Source organism: Balaenoptera borealis (genome assembly GCF_965194805.1).
Source record: "Balaenoptera borealis genome assembly, chromosome: 3".
Lineage (NCBI taxonomy): Eukaryota > Metazoa > Chordata > Mammalia > Artiodactyla > Balaenopteridae > Balaenoptera > Balaenoptera borealis.
The window spans coordinates 1,295,204-1,320,147 of NC_138866.1; the positions used below are offsets into that span (position 1 = coordinate 1,295,204).

Consider the following 24,944-nt stretch of genomic DNA (forward strand, 5'->3'; position numbering starts at 1 on the left):
ATCTTCACCTTTTATTGTATACATTTATGTACTATTTAAATTTTTGTTTTAATATGATTATTATTTTTAAAACTATTATAATTTTAATAACAATAAAATAATTTTATAATAATGTATTATTATTAAAATTATAATAACAATTTTAAGTAATTCTAATTAATAGTAAGGTCAGGGACCGTTATTAGTCTTCCAAAGGACAGACTATTTAGACACTATACTTGAGAGAAAAACATGAGCAACTCACAACACATCACACACTCACAATTTATAATCTATCATATACTCATCCCCCCAAAATCCTGAATTAACAAGCAATATGGATTCTTTATTGATCAAAATACATTTCTTAAAGACTTTTAAGAAGTTAATGTTTTAACACGTGAACAACTCACATATCATATTTTATGATATTTAAAGATACTCGTTTACCTGGCCCACTGGTTGAACGACCACTGCCATACATATCAAACTCTTGTGCTTCAAGTTTTCTGTATTTGTTAATATACTCCGTCTCTGAGCTCTTTTGGCTCAGTGGCCTGCAAAGAATATTAAAAGTTAGTATACTGTTTACAAAAAGCTAAGAAATTCCCACATGCTAGCAGAATTCTTGAATAGTTACTTTTTCATTAAGTCCTATAAGAAAAACTGCAAATCGTCAATAAACAAATGAAAATACACTCAAATTCACAGTCAGTCACCAAATAGATGCAAATTAAAACAATGAGAAACCTTTTCCACCCTCTGAATTGGCAAGAAGAACAACTATGCTTAGGTTACGAGGAGAGGGAGGCAGATGGGTACAAGCGGTTACTCTGCAGAGCACTATGACCTGTCCTATTAACCTCTGAACACATCTCCCGCCAGCCGACACTTCTTTCCTCAGTATCTTCCCCAAGGGCAGTATTCGCACCTGCAGACAAGGAAGCACATGCAAAGACACATATGGGAGCTGTAGGGGTTCAGAACGAGCCTCCCCAAAATGTGTCACTTTTGTATGAGGATTATTTTGAACTAAAGGAGGTCAAGACGCTACAGGTTCAGAAGAGCACAGAAGCAAAACATCCTCTGACATAAATCGTAGCAATGTGTTTTCTTAGGTCAGTCTCCCAAGGCAATAGAAATAAAAGCAAAAATAAACAAAGGGACCTAATCAAACTTACAACCTTTTGCACAGCAAAGGAAACCATAAAAAATAAAAGACAACCTACAGAATGGGAGAAAATATTTGCAAATGATGCGACAGACAAGGGCTTAATTTCCAAACTATACCAATGGCTCACACAGCTCAGTATCAAAAAAAAAACAACCCAATCAAAAAATGGGCAGAAGACCTGAGTAGACATTTCTCCACAGAAGACATCCAGGTGGCCAAGAGGCACATGAAAAGATGCTCAACATTGCTAATTATTAGAGACATGCAAATCAAAAGTACCATGAGGTATCACCTCATACTAGTCAGAATGGCCATCATCAAAAAATCTACAAATAATAAATGCTGGAGAGGGTGTGGAGAAAAGAGAACCTTCCTACACTGTTGGTGGGACCGTAAAGTGGCTGTTTTCCAAAACGCAGCCACTATGGAGAACAGTATGGAGGTTCCTTAAAAAACTAAAAATAGAGCTACCATATGATCCAGCAATCCCACTCCTGGGCATATATCCGGAAAAGATGAAAACTCTAATTTGAAAAGATACATGCACCCCAATGTTCACTGCAGCACTATTTACAATAGCCAAGACATGGAAGCAACCCAGATGTTCATCAAAAGATGAATGGATAAAGAAGATGTGGTACTTATATACAATGGAATACTACTCAGCCATAAAAATAATGAAATAATGCCATTTGCAGCAACATGGATGGACCTAGAGATTATCATACTAAGTGAAGTCAGAAAGAGAAAGACAAATACCATATGATACCACTTATATGCGGAATCTAAAATATGATACAAAATGTTTTTTTAAAAAAGATGTTTCTTAAGGTGATAGAATTTTGTTACATCCAGGAAGTGTTATTTCATCAAAAGAATGTTCACCGCATATGCTGCATTTCATACATTCTGTAAAATCTCAGGTATAGGAGATATTTATAAGAATTTTGGCTGTACATGTGAAAACATACAGTTACTTAATTAAGAGTATGATGTCCACACTTTGGTGCATGTAAGACACTATGCAAAGTTAAATGTGTAACAGACGTTTTTAAGAGTGGTAGAATTTATTGCCTCTGGGTAGTGTTTTCTCAGTTAAAGGATATGTGCTGCAATTCATATACTTTTTAAAGATGCACATATAAAAGATGTTTCTAAGAGTCCTACATGTATATGTAAATAAGTACAGAAGTTCTTGCACTAAAAATGGGATTCACACACTGTGGTGCATGTAATAAAACATGTATAGTCACCTATGTAAAAGATATTTCAAAGCGAAATAGAATTTTGTTATATCTAGGTAATGTTTATTCAGTGAAAGTATGTGTTAACCTCACGTGCTGCTTTTAATACACTCTGTAGAGGCCAGAAAAAAATAAAATAAAATAAAAAATTTTTTAAATAAAATTAAATTAAAATTAAATAAGATACAAATGAATTTACCTATGAAACAGAAACAGACTCACAGACATAGAGAACAGACTTGTGGTTGCCAAGGGGGATAGGGCTGGGGGAGGGAAGGATTGGGAGTCTGCGGTTAGCAGATGCAAACTATTATATATGGAATGGATAAACAACAAGGTCCTACTGTATAGCACAGGGAACTATATTCAATATCCTGTAGTAAACCATAATGGAAAAGAATATATGTGTGTGTGTGTGTGTGTATATATAGAGAGCCCCATCTATACAGCAAGGCTAACATCTAATTACCAAACATCTGCTCTCCTTCTTATCATCCTATAAATGACCCTCCTGGGGAATTCCCTGGCGATCCAGTGGTTAGGACTCTGCACTTTCACTGCGGAGGGCCCAGGTTAAATCCCTGACCCGGAAGATCCTGCAAGCCATGCGATGGGGCCAAAAAAAAAAAAAAAAAGACCCTTCTGTCCTTGGAAGCCCCCGGCCCCTCTCCCACTCCTTAGTTCAGGATGTCATATATACCTCCTTTTACTGTTCTGTCTTTGAACCTCTCCAGTATGTGGGGTCTCTGACCCTCTCAGGTATGTGGGGTTCCTGAACATGTGAAATTAAATTTTATTTTCTCCTGTTAATCTGTCTCATGTCAATTTAATTTTTAGACCAGCCAGAAGAACCTAGAAGAAGAAAGTTTTCTTCCTCCCCAACAAAGCACTCATTCATTCAGCAAATACTTACTGAACACCTAGCACGTGTGAGGCACTGTCTTAGGCACAGAGATACAGCAGTAAACAAAACAAAGCCCCTGCCCTCACAAAACCAGCATTCCACTGAAGGACGCAGAACAAACATGCAAGATGCTCATGGGGGATACGAAGGGAAAATAAAACAGGGCAAGGGTATAAAGGACCCTCCAAGGAGAGGATACCTTTTCCTGACACCTGTGGTGGTTAAAACCTGGAAAAAAATTAATGACAGAGGGACAAGCTAAACTATGGCATACTCTTACTTAATACGTATCATTTTTAAAGAATGTTATGGCTATATTCGTGCTAATAGATAAAAATGTCCGAAACATTAAGTGGAAAAAAAAGGCAATTGCTATGATATGCAAAATATGCTATCAATTTAATTCTCTTTGTTATCAATGTCTAATGTAAATGCACTGCTATCAGTATGATACCAATTCTTGAAATTTGAGGTTTACTTTAATAAAACGCTATTTGCATTAAAATCTACTTCTGCCTGATATTTATAGTCATATCAGCATACTTCTGGTTACTGTTTACCTGATATTTACTCATTAAGTCACTCAACAAATTAATAATTAAGGGCCAACTCCATGCCAGGCACTGTCCTAAGTACCTAAAGCAGTGAGCAGACTGCCCTCATGGAGCTTACAGTCTAGCTGGGGGACGAGAAATAAAGTAAAGCATGGAGTATGTCAGACAGTAATAAAATACAGAAAAATAAGGCCGGAGAAGAGACAGGGCGAGGAGGGTTGCATGTTGATAAGGTGACACACAGGCAAAGATCAGAAGAAAGAGAAGGACTGGGCAGCTCTGTAAGGGCAACAGTCACAGGAGAGCAGGAGCCCTGCGGCAAAAGGCCAGGGAGGACAGGAGACCCGTGTGGCTGCAGCAGAGAAAGCCCAGAAGAGGTTTGGGCGGTGGGTAGAGGCACGGGGAAGAGCCAGGGGTTGGGGAGCGGGTACCAGAGGACTGGCACGGGCTAATTTTAAAGATTTTGGCTTTTGCTCTGAGTGAGATGGGTTTTGAGCATAGACAGAGCAATAAAAATATCTGATTCCTATTTTACCAGGATGGCTCTGACTGGGTGAAGTAGGGTGGGGTGATGGGGGTTCAGACACAGCAGAAGCAGAGAGACCACCTAACAGACCAGCATAAAAACCAAGGCCAGAGATGACATCGTTCGGACTAGAGTGGCAGCAGTGAAAGTGCAGCCCATAGAATATGCTGACATATTAGACCTGGGGTCTGAAAAAAACAAAGGAGTCAAGAATGAGTCCAAGGTTCCCGTTTCCAGTAAGATGGCGTAAGCACGCTGCACCCTGTGCCTCCCACAGAATGAAGCTGTAACCCCCGGGCAGAATGCCCGAGCAGCTGTTGGAGGACTTTAACAAGTAAAGAGTAAGAGGCAGATCGGGGAAGAAGGCCAGAATTCAGAGCACCAAACCAGCGGCAGAAGCTCATCATTTTTTATCTCTGGTGGCCCGACCTGAACTCCCGAGCTACAAAATGCACGTGGCACTGGCACAGGACCCCAGGACCAGCTCTAGCTGTGCCCTGGGGGGCAGGAAAGGGGACTCCAAATACTCAAAACGGGGGCAGTGCACACCTTACATTTTTCTTTTCTCCATTCTCTCACAAGCCAGGTGCGGCAGGAGCATCAAACTCCGAGGGAGGGAAACTCCCTCTACAAGAGGGTGGGGCAGACTCTCACTGCCTTTTTTCTTTCTCTGCTCTCCCACTGCTTGGCCTGGGAGGCAGGCATCACTGCAGGAAGTGCCTGGCAGAGCAGGGCAACAAAGCCCCTGTCTTCTGGCCAGAGGACCAGCAAAGGGAGGCCCTGGGCTGGGAAAGCACCAGGGAGACCGCAGACACCTGAGAACCTCTAGCAACTGCTGGGCACACCCCTGGGCTGGCAGGCGTGCCCTGACCCCAAACAGCCCATCACAGACTTTGAGAACTGAGCTACAGGACGGCCACTAGATGGCACAGTGCAGGACAGACCCAGACAGCCCTGCAAAGGCTCTGAAAACCAGAGGGACCTTGAATCCACTGCCCATAGGAAGCTGGCTGGAACTTGCAGCCTGAACACAGCTGGTCAGCTGCATTCCCCACAGGATTTAAACAAGACCCAGAGTCCCATAATATAATATAATATTCAAAATACCCAGGATACGCCACACAGTTACTGGGCATACGAGGAATCAGGAAAATCTCCTGGGTGGAACAATGACTACTTACTTTGAATAATGGTTATCCAATCTGGGGACCCCTACACCTCAAACCAACCTCAAATCAATTTCAAACCAACTCAACACCCAGGGGTACTTATTTTTTTAAGCCTAAAAAGCTGATCTTCTTCTGTATGTTATAACTTTGAAGTAAAGAAGGGCTTAAACAAAAACACAAGAAAGGAAAAGTCAAAAAAGGAAAATATCAACAAACTGAACTAAACTATAATATAAAACCTATGAACGATGTCTATAAAGGTTAAAGAGCAAGAACAGCGGTCACTCTAGAGTGAACATCTGCAGCACAGAACGCAGACGTACACTAAGAACTCTCTTAAGTCAGTAAGATATGGACAACCCAATAGAATATGATTTTTAACATGAAAAAGTACATCTTAGTGTGTTTCAATTAGAGTATTTTAAAGAGGGAATAATATTGGGAAAAGGAATTTAACATCACAGTTTCTCAAATATTAACTGCATCTTTAATAGCCAAAAAAAAAAAAGAACCAACCAATAATTCAGAACTTTGAATTCAGTAGCAAAGGAATTAAAAACAGAAAGATATTAGTCCCCTCACAATGAAAAATCTTCCTTTAATTGCAATCAAATGCTGCTGAGAACTGTAAAGGCCCCCTGACCATAAATATATACAAGTTGTATATAAACAACCTGGCTCCTTAGCCTGCCCTTCGAGATTCCAAAATTTTATCTTTTTAGACTTAAGTACTTCCTTACACATCTTAAACTTTTACACACACACACATTATGAATGATATGATCCTATCTCACTTCAAGTCATAAAATTTTTTGCTGTTCAGCTAAGAAGATAAAGCCTAGAAAACCATGACAAAGACCAAAAAGAAATTAACCTAACTGCTTCACAGTTTAAGCTTTATGTCTTCCACACAAAATAGCCTAATGAGGTTGCAATTCATTAGAAATAATTCATGTATTCAACTTACTAAAATGTGTGACGAATAAAATCCAACATTAATCTGGTTATACTCCCAACAAACAGGAAGGATTAATGCAAAGGTACTTCCTTACCTTGATCTACAAATATTTCTGTTCTCTATCTACACGGTAGTAGGGGAACTACTGTAATCAGAGAATGACATTTGAGCTCTATTTCAATCTAACAATCTCAGGAAATAGGACAGAAAAAATAAAATGTATAATAATACAAGTAGCACACACTAAGTACTAGGAAAATTGGCTTACGCGAGGAAGATCAAAGGAAAATGCACTGAATGTGAGCCAAGGTGTAAGAAAAGTTCTGTGAAGGTCAGACTTGAGTCTCAATAGCCAGCTAGGCGCTAATAGGTCAAGCCGAGGAGGGAGCTGGCCGCATGAAGCGCTTTGTGTGGCTTCCTCGTTGGTCTTTAAACCTCTGCTCAAAGGACAGCCCCTACCCAGAAAGGCCTTCCCTGACCTCCACAGTGAACTGGGGAGGCCTCGAGTGTATCATGACCACTGCACTGGGTGATTTGGGTCCTCGGGTTCATCTTCCCACTAGAAGACGGGCTCCATGAGGGCAGAGAATAGGTCTGTCTGGTCCACTGCTGCATCCCCAGTCCCTAACCTGCATCTAGGACATGGCACAGTCAAAAGTATCTGCTGAGCTAACGACAGCTGCAAATAAGTGGAGGACAGAACAGAACCTAGTCATAAGGGACTATTAGTTTAACAGTAAAGAGAAATAAAACCGGAGTTCAAAGAAACAGGGCACGGGGGCCAAGGGAAAAATGTTTTTCCCTCAGACAGAAGAAAAAATTAGTTGGTATTGAAACTGAGCCCTGAAAAAAAGGGTTACAGTATAGGGACTTCCCTGGTGGCACAGTAGTTAAAAATCCACCTGCCAGTGCAGGGGACACAGGTTCGATCCTTGGTCCGGGAAGATCTCACATGCCGCAGAGCAACTAAGCCCGTACGCCACAACTACTGAGCCCGTGTGCCACAACTACTTAGCCTGCGCTGTAGAGCCCACGAGCCACAACTAATGAGCCCGCACACCACAACTACTGAGCCCGCGTGCCACAACTACTGAGCCCGCACGCCACAACTACTGAGCCCGCACGCCACAACTGAAGCCCATGCGCCACAATTGCTGAAGCCCACGTGCCCTAGAGCCCGCATGCTGCAACTACTGAAGCCCGCAAGCCTAGAGCCCATGCTCCACAACAAGAGAAGCCACCGCAATGAGAAGCCCGCGCACCGCAATGAGGAGTAGGCCCCGCTCGCCGCAACTAGAGAAAGCCCTCGTGCAGCAACGAAGACCCAACACAGGCAAAAATAAATAAATACGAGAATTACAGTACAGGTACATGGAAAAGAAAAACGAGCATCTCAGAAGAGAGAGTCAGTGTGACCAAAGCTGAAGTGCCGGAGGGAGCACGGCCTGCATGGGGCAGTCAGGCTTGGCTGACGCAACAGACAGACTCAGGTAGAGCAAGAAAGCAAGCCAGGGAAGAAGGGATAGGCAAGGCTGCAGAGGGCCTGGAACAGAAAGTCGGTTTATGCTCCATATCCAATACATTTTTGATATTTTTGTTACCATTTCAGAGGCAAAAAATTTAAAAATTAAAGCAATGACAAGGAGGTTATTCAAAGGGAGAAGCAGCATGACTCATCATAACTGCAGTAGAAAATCAGGTAGGACCGTTCTGTCATGATAAACTTTACTCCCCTCCCTTTCACAGTACTGTACACAACGTAATATGAAAACCTTCTAGTTACAGATGATGAATCCTGACATCTGGGTTTTTCTAACATATAAGCAACAGGAGCTGGAGGCTGACCACACACATCACTCTTGATCACGCATGACATGCAGGTCTGATGTAAACGAGGTCTATTCTTCACAGTTCATTTGAAGGAAAAGGCACCAGAAGAAACAAATATTATAAAAGGAAAAGCCACTACACAGTCATTTAACACAGAACTAGAGAGCAAAGAACCTGTCCATGCTTAAACCAAAGACACACACCTCTCGGGAATAGAAAATTAGCACAATAAAGACCAATTACACATCGGTACTCGCCCAAACTGTGAGTATAAGTTTCACTTTCAGCTCCAAAAGAAAACACGAAAATGATTTTCTATAATGAACTATAAGATTTCGTTGTGAACTTGATATGTTCTCATGTCTCAATTTTTTTTCTGACCTTAATCTATTATTGCCTTATCACCATGTTTTTAGAGATTATAAAGTATATTTTAAAGTTATCTACGTAAGTGTATATACTGTCCTCTAGCATTACAACTTGTTTAAATATACAAATTTAAATACTATTTAGAAAGAAAAACAAAATGTGTACAGAACATAACATTTACTAAATATTTCACACATGACTGATATCAGCATTCTTTGCCTACTTTGCTCGATTGTAACGAGGTTTCTCAGAATGTATATTGTGCAAATAGTCAAGTCTGATCTACTTTTCCTGCTTTCATTAGAGGGGACAGTGACCTGGCTTCTAAACGGCCTCAAAGTTAAGCTGAAGAATAAAAGCAACATGGTTATTTTTAGAGCTCTACAGGCATAAAAATACAGCACTAAACTGTGACCTGCAGCTATGCACAGCAAAGCATCACATCATGCGACAGTCTTCACTTTAGCTGGCAGCACATCTGTGGTGCTTCAGACGACCTTTCTTCATTTCTTTATCAAAGACATGTCTAAATGCATTTAGGACAAGAATCTGTAGCTGCCGGCATCTTTTTCAAATACACTGAGCTACATTGAAAAGGCAAACCATTATATAATTTGTAAAGATTAAATAGTAAGTTATTTTTGTCATTTCTTCTAGCTTACTTACAAGGTGAATTAATGAGCATTCTCGCCAAATGAAGACATCACAACCTCATTCCTAACATAGAAGGTTAGTTATTTCAAATACAGTTTCAGTGGGTAAAGGAGGAGGCTCATTCTTTCACCAGGGGACACATCCAGGAGGAGGAGGTATGCCTGAGTGAAGCACAGCTTCAGCACCAATTCCAGGAAACTCTTTGGCAACATCACCACGTCGGATCCATCAACTTCACAGGTAATCTTTAAACCTTTTCTGTACAAAACATAAGTCAAAAGTATGTTTGCAGATAGCACTTTCCTATATGTTAATATTTTAAAGCCTCCTAAGAACTTTTAATAGCAAGTGTTAGTGGTATTTTCAGAAAATGTTCAGTCTGTAGATTATCTGACTGCATTTCGTTTCTCCTTAGCTACATAAAAGTATTTTCAAAGCCTGGTTTTTGGCACTGACCTAGTTAGAAATTAAGACTTTAATCCCTTCTAATCTTGTTTTGACCTGTATATCTAACCAGTGAAAAATTCATGCACTTTTCTGGCAAAGTTACTGTAAAGAAACAAATATTTGCTCATCAGAACCATAATATTTTATGCAAATAAACAAGTGAGAATATTTCCATAGGCTAAAAATGCCACTTTTTGGCTGGATGAAATGGCCAAAATACAATTCCTACAAATCCACACACTACCCTGACTCAGAAGTAGTGACAAAGACTCTGCTTCGGGAATTAAAATGGCATCTAAAGGAACGAGAGAGATTAATACAAGAGATCGAAAATGAGCAAAAAGTGAAAAAAACAAGTGTGGATTACAATTGGCTGAGAAACTATCAGAATCCCCACGCAACCATCCCAGCTACTGAACAAAGACAACTTGAAGTTCTTTGCTCACAGGTTCAACCTTGTCAAACTGGAGCTATTCTCAGCAGGTAAAAATACTACGTTCTCTTCTTGTGATATTTGCTATCAAGTCTAAGCTCCTCGTATCTTTAGACTGGAAATTGTACTGTATCATATAAATTTTTTAATCATGTGTATCAACTACCCAGCAACCAAAATCACTGAGGATGGGCCGGACAAAAAAAAAACTGTTGATATCTCACTGGCTAGGAAATGTTTTAAAGTCTCTTTTGAAATTTCTTTACTAGAAGTATAATTTTAAAGCAATGTGCAGTTTACTCAAAAGGTGGGTAACTACTATATGGTTACATTACCTAAGCTGAATTTTGGAGACAAAGGGCTATGACAAAAGAGATTTTCTGAATTGAATACTGATAACTGCTTTGCCTCTAGATTTCGAGAAGTTATGGCAGAAAATGATGTACTGCCATGGGAAATTGTCTACATCTTCAAGCAAGTTCTGAAGGACTTCTTAAGTAGTACTGACAAAGGCAGTCAGCAAGAGGGCCTGGAAGAGTCACAGAGCACAGCCTGTCCTGTTCGCTCCGTGATCCCAGGAGAAAGCTCCAAGAGTCCAGACAAGGATGAAATACCCACTATTTCAAGTTACGTAGACAAAAACACAAAGAACAGGTTCCCAACATTCTCACATAGGATATGGAACCTACCATATTATTACCCATCAAGTTAAATTACTTGTAACCAGAGGAGTTTTTGACAGTCTTAGTAGCAGAACCCTTAGTATTAAGAAAAAGAGAAAGTGATGTGACTTAATGCTACTCTGTGTTGCAAGATCAGAAGTTAAAATTCCTGTGGATGTAGCCTGTTTTAAATAGTGTTCCTTTTTTAACCACTCTAAAAATGCAATGTTTTCATTGAACAGTATGCTTTTAACTAAAGTGTTTCCTAAATATTTTCAAAAAATGTTTGAAGTATTTTCTTATACCTCAAACACATCCCAACAGGAACTAAGGCATTTTATTTTGAAATATGAAATATGAAATTTGTATGAAAGTACCAAGTATGAAATTCGATAAATTAACTTTGACATTAACTTTGCTTTTATTCTAAAAGGAAACTATGTATAGAATAAAATAAATGATTGATGTGAATCTTATCTTTACAATATAACACTGAATCAGTCATTCTCTGTGGGGGAGGGGGAAGACGGCAGTGAGGGAAAAAATAATGTGCAGCTTGAAAACAAAGCAGTGCTTCATCCCAACACTGAGATTCATTTTTAATCTTAACCAGCATTAAGGGAAAGTATTAAAAAAAAAGCTCTAGATTACATGAGCAAAAAAGAAATGGACTAGTTTAACAACATTAGTAACAGCTACTCAGAGAAAAACAGTCAATGCCAATCTATAATTTAAACCAATATTATGTTCATTTAAAATAGCAAAATATTTAATATATAAAATTCAACCTCTCAGAATTTCATTAAAGTAGGGAACTATTCATTAGTCAGATTTATTTCTATGATTAAGTGCTAGAATCTATACCATTCTTAAAAGTAAATCCAAAGAACCTAATGTTCATAACTTAATATTTGGAGATTTATTCGAGTGAGTTTTTTTCCATTAAAAAGAAAAAAAAAATCAAGGTAGGAGCTAAATACACACTCCAAAGAAAATACACACTCTGACTATGCGTTTTTCCCTACTCTTGGCTAACTTCAACACCATTCTGAATTGGCCTCAGTTTGGTCTTAAATCCTAACCATGTCATAAATGGTGTCAATCTACCCAGGGTTTAATAAGACAAGGTAAATGGAAACAAACTCAAAGTGGATTTAAAACAAAGACACCTCTCACTCCTGTTCCCTTTTTGTTCATTTTTCAGGACATAACTATCTATGGCTTCTTCAATCACTATAAGAATTTGTAGAGTGAAAACTATTTGTGGGAGAGAGAAATGTTCCCCAAAGGGCATAACTGCTCATCGTGCAGTGAACGTATGAAGCAGCAAACAAGAGTTTCAGTATTATTACCTTAATGATGGGAACAGAATTTTTTAATTAATTTCTACTGGTGTATAGTTGATTTAAAAGGTTGTGTCAGTTTCTGCTGTACAGGAAAGTGAATCAGTTAATACATACACAGATGTCCACTCTTTTTTAGATTCTTTTCCCGTATAGATCATTACAGAGTATTGAGTAGAGTTCCCTGTGCTCTACAGTAGGTCCTCATAGAATTTCTGTTTTAATCAGAACCTGGAGTTTGTCTATGGAATCCAGTACTAGAGCCGGGAGCCTCACCACGCATACCAGGAGATACACGCCATGAAGAGGCCCAGAACATTTTCCTCCCTCCAAGGCACATCAAACAGCCAGTGAACAAAAGAAATGACTGAGCCCGTGGCACTTTCAAGAAAGGGCCATCCTCCCTGTTCAGACAGGAAGAAAATAAGTTTTAAAAAATAACTCCTATCAAAAAGCTTACAGTGGGCTTCCCTGGTGGCGCAGTGGTTGAGAATCTGCCTGCCAATGCAGGGGACACAGGTTCGGGCCCTGGTCTGGGAAGATTCCACATGCCGCAGAGCAACTAGGCCCGAGAGCCACAACTACTGAGCCTGCGCGTCTGGAGCCTGTGCGCCACACCAAGAGAGGCCGCAATAATGCGAGGCCCGTGCACCGCGATGAAGAGTGGCCCCCACTTGCCGCAACTAGAGAAAGCCCTCACACAGAAAACGAAGACCCAACACAGCCATAAAATAAATAAATTAATTAATTTAAAAAAAAAAAAGCTTACAGTGACTGAAGAAGCTGTAGACATTAGGTCATCCCACTAGGCCAGGATGAAGACGAACCCCACACCACTCTAAGTCACCCACGATGCAGTGAGTCAACTGTACAGCCAGACTTTTAAAGGGACTGGAAAAATACAAAAGGGACTTTGGTATTCTGAGTTTCTACCTCTCACATTTGTTTTTGGCAATAACCTAATAACCATGTTTCCTACGTCACTGTTGGTGTATATAACTGAAATCTATAGTTGTTTCTAAAAAATTGACAAATCAGGTAGAAATTACAACACAAATAACTTCCTGAATGTTAACAGATCCACACTTTTATACACTGGGCTATTTATAGTACCTAAAATTGGCAAAAGAATGAGAGTTAAAAATATAAGGGGGGGTGCAGATGTGGGAGAGGACTACTAGGAAAGCTTCAGGTATGTTTTACAAAGATAAAGTATTGGCACAGTAGCTAAAAGTTTTAGGTAGGGAATAGTAAGGAATAAATACACCAACCCACGTAAAAGGATTCTGATAACCTGACATATAGTAAGCTCTGAAAAGGTGGCATTATTAACCAGCCGAATCCATTTAATCACATGAAAGTCATTCTTCTACATGCCAGGCACCGTGCTAAGCACTGTATGTATGTACATCTCATTTAATCCTAGACTTGAAAGGAGGTGACGTTATTCCCATCTGACAGATGAGCAAACAGCCTCACACCTGTTCCATGCCTCTGCCCAGTATCACAAGAGATATTGAATGGCAGGGCTAGGATTCACATCAGCCTGTCAGGCCCCTACACCACCTCCAGCCCCAACTTACGTCTGAGCTCCAAATGCATACAGGCAATTGCCTACCTGACACTTCCTCTTGGAGACCTACAGGCAACTTAAATCAACATGCTCAAAACCAAATCATAGAGGTTTGTTTCCTAAAAGGATAAATAAAATTCAAGAAAGGAACAGAGGAATCGAAACAACACACTTTACACAAACTAAAAGCACAACTCTTCAAACACCTCAACTAGTGTTTTCCAGTCATTTCTCAGGAAATGGCAACCCTACGTAGCCATCCAATTCTACAAGCCGGAAATCTCAGAATCATTCTGGCCCCTCACAATGGTGGAGGACCCAGAAACACATCGCAAACAAACAAGACTTGGGGCAAGTGCTAAGTGCTTTAGAGGAGGAGAAAAAGTTGACAAAGACTAGAGAGACTGCCAAAGAAGGTGGGGGAGGACTTCTGTAGCTATGGAGGTCCCAGGAGACTTCTTGAAGGAGCACAGCCCCGAATGATGAAAGGGGCCTGTCATGGGAAGAAACGGGGCAGGAATGGAAGAGGGCAGGCACTCCAGGCAGAAGACAGACTAGGTGTGGAAGCCCCAGTGTGGAAAGGAGTGTGGTGTCTTCAAGACACAGAAGAATGCCAATGTGTCCAGAATGCAGTGAAAGACAGCAGGAGGTGAGTCAGGTGCCCGATGGGGAACGCTCGGTAAGCCACGATCAGAGTCTACACCTTGTTCTAACAGCCATCTACCCCACAGAAAGTCGCACATGTGCTCCTCAAACCTTACGTGTGAATGTTACTCAAGGATTCCTTCATTCAACAAATATCAACTGGGCATCTACCTCACGCCAGGTATTCTTCTAGGTGCTAGACTAAATTATTGGGGGCAAAGATAGGAAGCCAGGAGACCAAAAATAGAAGGCTTTTGTAATAATCCAGGCAAGAGATGATGGTGGTTTATTTAGACCAGGGTGGTGATCGTATACACAGTGAGACACTCTTATTCTAGAAATACTTTACGGTACAGTTGCCAGGATATGCTGATTCTTATTGGACTGACTGTATACATACACACACACACACACACACACTCACGCACGCACACCCCTACCTTAGGGAAATCAGCTCTGGTCAGAGGAGTAACTCAGATTTCAGGATTCATTCAAGGTAGGAGCAAATGAGGAAGCAACTCTCATCATTTCTAGAATAAGGACCCAGCACATTGTAAGCAATCAATAATTGGGACCTACGAAGGCAGTTCATTCATCCAAACAGACATCTGAGTTCCTACTATATGCCAGGTACTGTGCTAAGAGGTGGAGATTCAGTGAAAATCTGCACCCTCAAGAAGTTCTTATGCGGGGAAAACAACACATAAAATAATTCCTTGGGACTTGCCTGGTGGCTCAGCGGTTAAGAATCCGCCTGCCAGTGCAGGGGACACGGGTTCAAGCCCTGGTCCAGGAAGATCCCACATGCTGCGGAGCAACTAAGCCCGTGCGCCACAACTACTGAGACCGTGTGCCACAACTACTGAAGCCTGCACACCTAGAGCCTGTGCTCCACAACAAGAGAAGCCTGCACACCGCAACGAAGAGCAGCCGCCGCTCGCCGCAACTAGAGGAAGCCCGCGCGCAGCAACGAAGACCCAATGCAGCCAAAAAATAAAAAATATAAATAAATAAATAAAATTAAATAAATAAATAAATAATTCCTTAAAAGTACTAAGAGATGCACATACAGGGCACTAAGCAAGCAGTTGTTTAAAACAGGCTCGCTCACTTGGTTTTCCTCGGACCCTGCTAGTGGTTCCTTCTCAGTCTCTTTTGCACATTTTTTCTCACCAACCTCTAAACATTCAGGCGCTCCAGGCTTGGGTCCTTAGACCTCCCCTCTCTCTGCACTCACCCACCAGGCTCCATCACCCAGAGCCTGGGTGGTCTCGTCTCATTGGCCTCAAAGCCTTAAACTCCCAAACATCTAGCTCCACAGCCAGACTTCTTTCCTCGATTCATGCACTTACTGTTAACTAACAGGATTTTCAGAGTTAACATGTTCAAAATCAAACACCTGGTATTCCCCCAAAACCAGTTCTTCCTGCGGTCTGGCCTTTCTCAGTGGATGGCAACACCTTCCAAATGCTCAGCCGGAAACCTTGGTGTCACCCATGACTGCTTCCCCATTCCTATTCTATACTTGATCCAGCTACAAAGTTCCCGCCTCTTAGTAATATACCCTGAATTCCACCATCGCTTACCACCTCCACTGCTACGGTCCTGGTCTAAACCACCATCCTCTCTCTTGCTTGGATGATGTATTAGTGAGGGTTCTCCAAAGAAACAGAACCAACAGGACGTCTGTATCTATAGAGAGAGATTAGTTTTGAGGTATTAGCTTACACAATTGTAGAGGTGCAAGTCCAAAATCTGCTGGAGACCCAGGTCAGTTGCAGTCTGAGTCTAAAGGGAGTTTGCTGGCAGAATTCCTTCTTGCTCAGGGGAGATCAGTCTTCGTTCTATTCAGGCCATCAACTGATTGCATGAGGCTCACCCACATTATGGAGGTTAACCTGCTTTACTCAAAATCCGCCTATTTAAATGTTAATTCCATCCAAAAAATATCTTCACTGAAAGACCCAGAGTAATGTTTGACCAAATATCTGGGCACCATGGTGCAACCAAGTTTACACATAAAGTGGATACCTGACCTCCCTGTTTCTGCCCTGGGCCCCCTTCATTCATTCAACTGGCAGTGACCCTGCTGGAGTGGAGACCACACGCGGCAGCTATGCCCAAAACCTCTAAGCGCCCTCCAGTGGCTCCCCGATGTCAAAGATGAAGCAGCAAGCTGCTCACTGAGACTGAACAAGGAACTCTTGACCCTGTTGCCTCTCTGACTTCATCTCCTCCCTCCCTCTCAATCCCTCTACTCCAGCTGCACGTGGTAGATACAGAATAGACACTCAAATAGTTTTCCAATTAATGGGAAAATTACCTAATAGACTAAATCTGTTAAACAGACAAAGGTTTTTTAAAAACATGGACTTCTGTGGGTGAATAGAAAACAGAACTCCATGGAGGGTAACACAAGCAAATACTACCATCTAGGGAAGGCCTAAATACTGAAAGGCAAGGCAAAAAGGAAAAAGTCACATGCTTTGGAGTCAAACACACCCACTGTACAACATAACAGATACATGGGCTGAGATAAGTTTCTCAACTTACCTGATCCTTGACTTCCTCAGCTATACGATGGGACTTGCCTGTCAGAAGGAGTGAGATTGCTTGTACTGCCTGCATCACCTGACACAATGCCCAACACGGTAGGCATTCAGCTTACAGTAAGACATTTCAAGAAGGAAACGTGAAATTAACAAAAAAGGAAACTGGGTAAGAGCATCACCAGATGCTTTTGAAAAGTGATCTGAAAGCTTTCTGTAGTGGAGTTTCTCTGGGACAAAGTACATTTTAAGGTACTGGAGAGTCAAAGATGTCAAAGTGAGAATTAAGCAAGACCGTCATGAGCCCAGGAGTTCGTGTGAGTTAGGAAGACAGAGGGAAGTCCACACACAAAGCAACACTGGGCAGAAGGGCAGTGGGAGTGCAGTGGGCTCCCAGCCACAATCTGAGGACCATGCCCTGCATTCCAAAGGAAAGCTGGCACAGACAACCCTGGAGGAAAACACAACGGCCTAACACAGCCACTAAGTTTCTCTTTTTCATATGCCAAGGTGAAGAAACAGGAATGTAAAAATAAAAGAAAGCATACGCCAGGACTTCCCTGGTGGCTCAGTGATTAAGAATCCGCCTTCCAATGCAGGGGACACGGGTTCAATCCCTGGTCGGAAAACTAAGATCCCACATGCTGTGGAGCAACTAAACCCGTGCACCGCAACTAGGGAGAAGCCCGCAACAAAGACCCAGCACAGCCAAAAAAAAAAAAGAAAGAAAGAAAAAGAAGGAAAGCATACCCCACAATCAGCACAAAGGAGCAAAAATACAATAACATGTGCAAAACAAGACAGGCGGAAATCCATAGTATCATTGAATATATCATTTGCAAACCATTCAACTACCCCTACTCACTTTACCACCCTTCCCAACTCCTGGTCCTCTCTAACTTCTCGTCACAGGAACTCAAGCAGGGCTTTCTTTCAGAAAGAAATTCACACTGTGACTCTGTACTCACCACACAGACACAGGTCCATCTCACAGAGCAATTCTTATTTGAACTACCATAATACAGTCTGGTATTTTCTATTGCTCTTTTTTTTTTTTTTTTTTAATGCTGATGGTCATAACTCATATGACTCATTAAGCTGATTTAACAGCACCCACAGACTGGACTCTGGGGACTCAATGCAAGCTAATCTTCCTACCTGAGTGACTGTCCCTCTCAAATACCTTTTCACTATGCAATACCCTATACTTATAAAGCCTGCCTTCCCCAACATCAAATATTTTCTCACCTACATCAAAACTCTCCTTCAGGACTTCCCTGGTGGCGCAGTGGTTAAGAATCCGCCTGCCAATGCAGGGGACACGGGTTCGAGCCCTGGTCCAGGAAGATCCCACATGTCGCAGAGCAACTAAGCCCGTGCGCCACAACTACTGAGCCTGTGCTCTAGAGCCCGCGAGCCACAGCTACTGAGCCCACGTGCCACAACTACTGAAGCCTGCGTGCCTAGAGCCCGTGCTCCGCAACGAGAAGCCACCGCAATGAGAAGCCCGCGCACTGCAATGAAGAGTAGCCCCCGCTTGCTGCAACTAGAGAAGCCCACACGTAGCAATGAAGACCCAACGCAGCCAAAACTAAATAAATAAAATAAATAAATTTATTTAAAAAAGAAAAACTCTCCTTCACTGGGAAGACATCATTCACAAGCCTCTGAGCAGCCGCTGTGTGCCAGGCACTGCAGCCGCAACAGCTCCATGGGCCGCTCATCTAAGTCTGAATCCCAGCTCTACCACTGTATTAGTTTCCTGCTGCTGCCACAAGTCACCACAAGTTCAGAAGTTTAAAAAAGCACAGATTTATTATCTCACAGTTTCTGTAAGTCACAAGTCCAGGTGGACCCAACTGGGTCCTCTGTCTAGGGTCCCACAAGGCCAAAATCAAGGTGTCGGCAGGGCTGCATTCCCTGAGCTGGAGGCTCATTCTGGTCGTTGGCCAAATCCAGTTCCTTGAAGCTGTAGAATTCAGGTCCCCGTTTCCTTGCTGGCTGTCAGCCAGGATCCAGTCTTTGCTCTTCGCTGCCCACATTCCTTCTCAAGCTTTCCATGTGGCCCCTCTAACAATGACCAATCGAGTCCCTCTCATGTTTCAAATCCCTGACTCTACCCAGAAAAGGTCTCTGCTTTTAAGAGCTCATTTGATTAGATAATCCAGGTAATCTCCTTATCTTAGGATCTGTAATCTTAATTACATCTGCAAAATCCCTTTTGCCACGTAACATAAAATACTCACTGTAACCTTACAGTGGATATCTTTTGAGGGTGGGGGAGGAAGTCATTCTACCTACCTTGACCATTTATTACTGGAAACCAGGCAAATCACTTTACCACCCAAGTCTGTTTCCTCATCTATAAAATCAAGGTAATGCCAGCAACCTCAAGGGGTTGTTTTGAGGATTAAATAATATAGCTATATTTAACTGAGTGCCTACTATTTGCTAGAGACTCTGGCATTAGATGAGCATTAAGGGTCCAGGAAGTTAAAAGGACATTTAAATCCATGCTGGTCGTTTCTGACAAGGTCAATAATAGCTTACTTCAGTACCACAGTGAGTTATTTAAAAGCAATACTGTTCTGCCCATTAAGTCTACTGAGCAGGCAGGGGAGTGGGGGCAGGGGGCGGATCTAAGGGATCATTCGCCAGAGTAATTAAAGGAAACAAAGTGTGTGAAAACGTGAACAAAACAGCCACTCTAAAGCTGTACAAGAGTCTCTCTGTCCCCTCCCTGCCTCCAAGAAACAAATTTACCAATGATCCCAAGTCGCACTTGACTTTACAAAGGCTCGAAACAACCCATGAGACCTTGACTCAGACTCTTGAGTCCGTCCACTAGATCAAATGGGGGTGAGGGCTGGGGGCAATGCACAAAGGTAACTTAAAAAAAATTAAAATCAAAACCACCCTCTCAACTGCAAAGGGTGTCCAACTTGGGGGGAAGAGGCCAAGCAGTGATGCAGATACCTCAAGCAGGGGATACTTCCACACTGACCTTCTTTAAAGAGGGAGCAGGTGTTTCTACTCACCACGTCTAGGTCTCCTAAAAACATAGGCATCCTCTTGCCTTATTTCCACTAAAATCACGTGAACAGATTAACTGACAGCACCCAAGTCAAGGAATAATAGCAGGAGGAGCACCAATAAAACTGAACAAAGATCCAGCATTAGGGCTCCTTGGTATCTACCCAAATGAGCTGAAACTTTTGACCCCACAAACAACTGCACAGGAATGTTTACAGCAGCTTTATGCGTAACTGCCAAAACTTGGAAGCCACCAAGATATTCTTCAGTGGCGATCGGGCCGTGGTGCATCCAGACAATGGAATATTATTCAGCACTAAAAAGAAATGAGCTATCAAGCCCTAAAAAGACATGGAGGAACCTTAACTGCATATTCCTAAGTGAAAGAAGCCAATCTGAAAAGGCTACATACCGGACGCTTTCCAACTATAAGGCATGCTGAAAAACGCAAAGCTACAGAGACAATAAAAAGGTGGCTGGGGGGGGGCGGGGGAGAGAGGGATGAAGAGGCAGAACACAGAGGATTTGGAGGACAGTGAAAGGACTCTGTATGATGCTAATGGCGGATACATATCGTTATACTTTGTCCAAGCCGACAGACTGTACACCACCAAGAATGAACCCTCGTCTTATCGACGGATTTAGTTAATGATAATAAACATACCACAGTAAAGCTAGATGCTGACGATGAGGGAAACTGCTCAGGGAGCAGGAGGTACATGGGACTCTACTTTCTGTTCAATTTCTCCATAAACTTAAATTGCTCTAAAAAATAAATAAATAAAGCCTACCAACAAAAAGTTTTTAAACTGAACCAAACTCTGGAGCGGCTCCGCTCCTGGTAGGGAGAAGTTAGCCTGGCCCAGGCCACGGGGTGGGGCTTGCTTGGTGGCCAGCTCACTCTGGGACAGCCAGACATCTCACCAGAGGGGCCGACGCCAGCGACACGGTCATGCAGGGTCGGCGCGGCCCAGGTCCTCGTTGCCCAGGCCCGCACCTGCGCCCGCCCCCGTCTCTCCCCCGCCAGCCTCCTACCTCCCAGGCGCCACCGGCCTGGCCCGGGCCTGGGCCTGGGCCGGGGCCGGGGCCGGAGCCGGGGCCTGAGCCTGGGCCTCAGGGCCCGCGTCCCTGCGCTGCGCCTCGTCCCGGGCCGCCTCGGCCGGGAGGGCGGGCGGCGAGCCCAGCAGCTCCACATTGGTCACCGTCTTGCCGATGGTGAACCAGTCATTGATCTGGTCGAGGGTGAGCTTGCGCAGCATGCTCACAGGCCGGCGTCCGCGCCTCTTCAACCGCCGGTCAGAGCGGAGGGAACAGGCAGGGCGGGAACACGACGCAGCGACCGCACGACGCAGCGACGGCAGGCCCGCGGCCCCGCCCCGCCGCAAGCCCTCCAATCAGAGCGCCCCACGCGCGCCACGCGCCCCACGCGCCACCCTGACCTTGTGCCGCCGGCCCCGCCCCGCCGCGCCGCGCAGTGTGAGGCCTGCCGGGAGCGCTTGCCCGTCAGCGACGCCGAAGTCCGGCCGCTGGGGTCGGCCACCAGGTACCGAAGTTGGCAAAACGAGTCCCTCAGGGCCCCTCGGCCGTCTGGGGGCGGGGCCCAGCATCAGCGAACCCAGGATGTGCAAAAACAAGGCCTCCAGTCTCTCTCCAACCTCCCCCTTTGAGGGCTACTCCATCTGAGGCTTGGCGCTCTGGGCCAAAACGGGACAGACGTTTATTGAGCACCTGCTGTGCGCCTGGCCCAGTGCAGGGTCGTGGTAATGGACCTCAGCGTGGAGAAGATGGACGGCAAACCAGAGCCTGCTAACCTGGGACACCTTGCACCTAATTTGGGGAAGAGAGCAAGGAAGTCAGGGAAGGCTTCTTGGAGAAAATGACACCTAAGTGGAAACCTGCAGAAGAACCAGGAACAAGCCCGAAGAAAGAGGACTCGGAGGGGGAGGTAGTCCGCTGATGAAGGCCTGAAGGCGGGTGGCCCTGCTGGCTGAATTGAGGATCTGGAAGAAGTTCAGTGGGGCGAGATCTTGGCTAAACTGAGTTCACCTTCCTTCCTTCCTAAATCCACGTCTCGGGGGCGGTGTCCTCCCTACAGCTAGACAGAAACAGGTGGTGGGAGGTTCACATTTGGAGGTCATCAGCAAATGGATGGTGGTTAAAACCCTGGGAGCAGCTGAAATGGTCCAGGCCAGAGCGAGTGAAGGTAGACAGAAACTTGGAAGCAGCCTGAAAGAAGGGTCAGAGAGGAAAAATCCAGTAAAGATATACAAAGGAAGAAAGGCAACAGGGAGAATCAGAAGAGTGACATTACTGCCTGCCCACCTTCACACCGTCAGTGCCCAGTGCAGCGTCTGGCGCAGTGTGGGCTCGCAGGAAAGAGCCCTGTGAAAAAATAGGTGGAAGGCATCCAGAGCATGGCACTGGTCAACAGTGTGAGGGCCAATCAATTAAACACTGGAAAATGCCCAAAGAGTGGCAGATAAGAGGTCAGCCTGAGAACAGTGCAGAGAGAAGTCAGACTAGGCCGGGTTGAGCTATTGGTTTCTTACAAAGAACAAACCCAGCATGGTACTGAGCTAGAAGTCCCAGGCCCTGTCTTGGCCACACCACTAACGTATTACGAGCCCTGGGCCTCGTATTTTGACTGTTCCGAATAGTGCAGGCTTCAAAACTCCCCCTCACACGCACATTTTTTGGCAAGGAAAAAAACACATTTTTCAATAAGTAAGAAAATGTGATCGTAAAATCATTTAGACTCTCAGTATGTCATTCAGCATTGGTTGGAAAATACTGCAACTTCATCCATTTTGTGAAGGCTAGCACATGTTCTGAATTTCACAAGTTAGGCCGAAACCACTTCAAACGACTCTGCAAATCCCATTTGTGTTTCCTAGTACGTTACTGTTCCCACACTACCTTCCTTTGTTGATGTTACAATGAGTCTGTTTCTAAGTGGAAGTTGCTCTTTTTCTGAAGAAGGTGCCTTTCACGCAGATGTTTTCTGAAGGGCTTTTTCTATGTTCTTTGATCCTCTTGGCTTACTGCCTCCTGCGGTCCTCCTGAGGTTTGAGTTTTTTAACTGCAGTTGAAGGACACCGTCTTGATGCTTCTTCAGTTTTGAAATTTGTTGTCATTTAACTGCCACTTTCCAGACGAAACGCTGGTTAACATTCGGTGTCGTGACAGAGTAAATGGCTTTGAGCCCCTTCGTTTCATGAGTAGTTCTTGGTGCTCTTTAGTCACCTGGCCCAGCCCATCTGGCATTCCTGCCCAACGTCCAGAGTTAAAAAGAGGCAGCTTCATAGTTCCAAATAGGCATGTAGACATCTAGGCCAGAGCACAGGGGAAGGCCACGGAGTGGGCCTTGGTGGAGGTTTCGCATATCTGCATCCGCAGAGCAGTTGGAGCTGCAGGCCCAAAGGGAAAACAGCTGAGAGCAATTCCAAGCGATGTTGATTCTGTGCAGTGGGAGGAGCTTTGCCCCAAATACCTTCATGTCTTCAGTGACCTTCTCAGCCACGAAATACAGCGTTTTGCACTTTGAATTAATCTGCTGGGATGACCCTTTCTTTAAACATTGATTTCTTTGAACATGTGTTTTTCATGGGCTACGTTGGATTAGCAACTGAGGACATTAAAATTCTGTTGCTCTCAAGTCGAGTTTGAAGCTCAAAAGATTTGTCCTGAAATAGCTTCCGACGATGATGCTCTTCCTTAAGCTTTTCCTAAGTGCTTACTATCCTCTGCGGTTTCCTAGCTCATTGTAAGTCTAAAACATTCTTCTTCTGAAACAGTGTTTCTCAAACCTTGTCCTTGTCTCAGGACCCCTTTACATGCTTAAAAATTGTTGAAGACCCTACAGAGCTTTTGTTTACGTGGGTTCTATCTACTTTATTTAGGGATTACAACTGAGAAATGTTTTATTTACTTTTTAAATTCATTTAAAAATGATAATAATAAAACCAGTTGATGTTAAAGGGAATAATTATGAAAAGTCACTATATTTGCCCCCAAAGTTTTGTGTTTGAGAAGAGTAAAAGACTCTTACATTTTCACAGACCTCTTAATGTCTGCCTTAATGGAACATAGCTGGATTCTCCTGTTTTTGTACTCATTCTGTTGTGGCATCACAAGCCACACAGCCTCTGGAAAACTCCACCATACACTTGTGAGAGAATTCTAGTGAAAAAGACAAATAACATCTTACCATTATTACAAACAATAGTTTCGGCCCTCGGGGGCCTTGGAAACCCCCAGCCCACACTTGAGCATCACTGCCCTAAGTTTTCCAAGTTTTCCAAATGCAGCTTCATTTGATCCTAAGCTTCTTTCCCTTTGAAGCAGGACCAAGTTCGTTGCTCTTCCTTTCAGCCTCCCCATCCTTCCTTCTGAGCTCAACTTTCCTTCTGCCTGAACAATGAACATTGATTTTTTTTTTTAATCTGCAGACCTACTGGTGATTATTCCCTCAGTCTTAGTTGGTCCAAAATGTCATTTTGCCTTCTGTTCTGAATGCTAATTTCCTCACGCATGGAATTCTAGATTGGCAGTTATACTAAGACACCAGTTACACCTATGATAGACTTTCCTGCTGTTCCTTTCTCTTTTGTCTGTGTTCCTGAATGGTTTCTTCTAACCCAGCCTCCAATTCAGTAATTCTTCAACTGTCCAATCCATTGCTAAATCAATCCAATTTCTATTGGGCTCTTTTTCAAATCAGCTAAATGGCTTTCTTTTGTTTCACTTTTTACAGTTTCCAGTTTTCTGCTGAAATTTTCAGTCTTGTTTTTTATTTCCTTGCACATATTAAGCATGGTTATTTTTATTTACTTATTTTAAAATATTTATTTATTTATTTTGGCTGCACGGGTCTTAGTTGTGGGATCTTCGTTGTGGCA

General features: G+C 43.2%; 2 protein-coding genes and 1 long non-coding RNA gene across 4 annotated transcripts in view; 2 read left to right on the top strand and 1 right to left on the bottom strand.

The window, feature by feature from the left end:
- TDRD9 (tudor domain containing 9) overlaps positions 1–21,305 on the bottom strand; it is a gene marked incomplete at its 5' end in the record, with an annotated part of 112,210 nt that extends 90,905 nt beyond the window's left edge. Inside the window, 2 exons of the mRNA XM_082387599.1 lie at positions 430–536; positions 21,082–21,305. Of these exons, the coding sequence (XP_082243725.1) occupies positions 430–536; positions 21,082–21,305 (331 nt within the window). The remainder of the gene's footprint in view (positions 1–429; positions 537–21,081) is intronic.
- Positions 1–24,944, top strand: part of LOC309626659 — a 191,802-nt gene that overhangs the window by 146,850 nt on the left and 20,008 nt on the right. The window lies entirely within an intron of this gene.
- Positions 422–21,066, top strand: RD3L (RD3 like). Of its 2 annotated transcripts, XM_082387638.1 has the most exons (4): positions 422–9,337; positions 9,495–9,601; positions 9,986–10,291; positions 10,656–21,066. In XM_082387638.1, the coding sequence occupies exons 3-4, from the start codon at positions 9,993–9,995 to the stop codon at positions 10,951–10,953; spliced, it is 597 nt and encodes a 198-aa protein (XP_082243764.1). In that variant the 5' UTR covers positions 422–9,337; positions 9,495–9,601; positions 9,986–9,992; the 3' UTR covers positions 10,954–21,066. The 2 variants fall into 2 exon arrangements, with proteins under 2 accessions (XP_082243764.1, XP_082243763.1); XM_082387637.1 differs by having other exon boundaries at positions 422–9,601.

What these genes read in the sequence shown, in the direction of transcription:
- RD3L (XM_082387637.1), top strand. Translation starts at nt 9,993, where the DNA reads ATGCCACTTTTTGGCTGGATGAAATGGCCAAAATACAATTCCTACAAA. An exon ending in ACTGGAGCTATTCTCAGCAG is followed by an intron (nt 10,292 to 10,655) that starts GTAAAAATACTA and finishes CTTTGCCTCTAG; the next exon opens with ATTTCGAGAAGTTATGGCAG.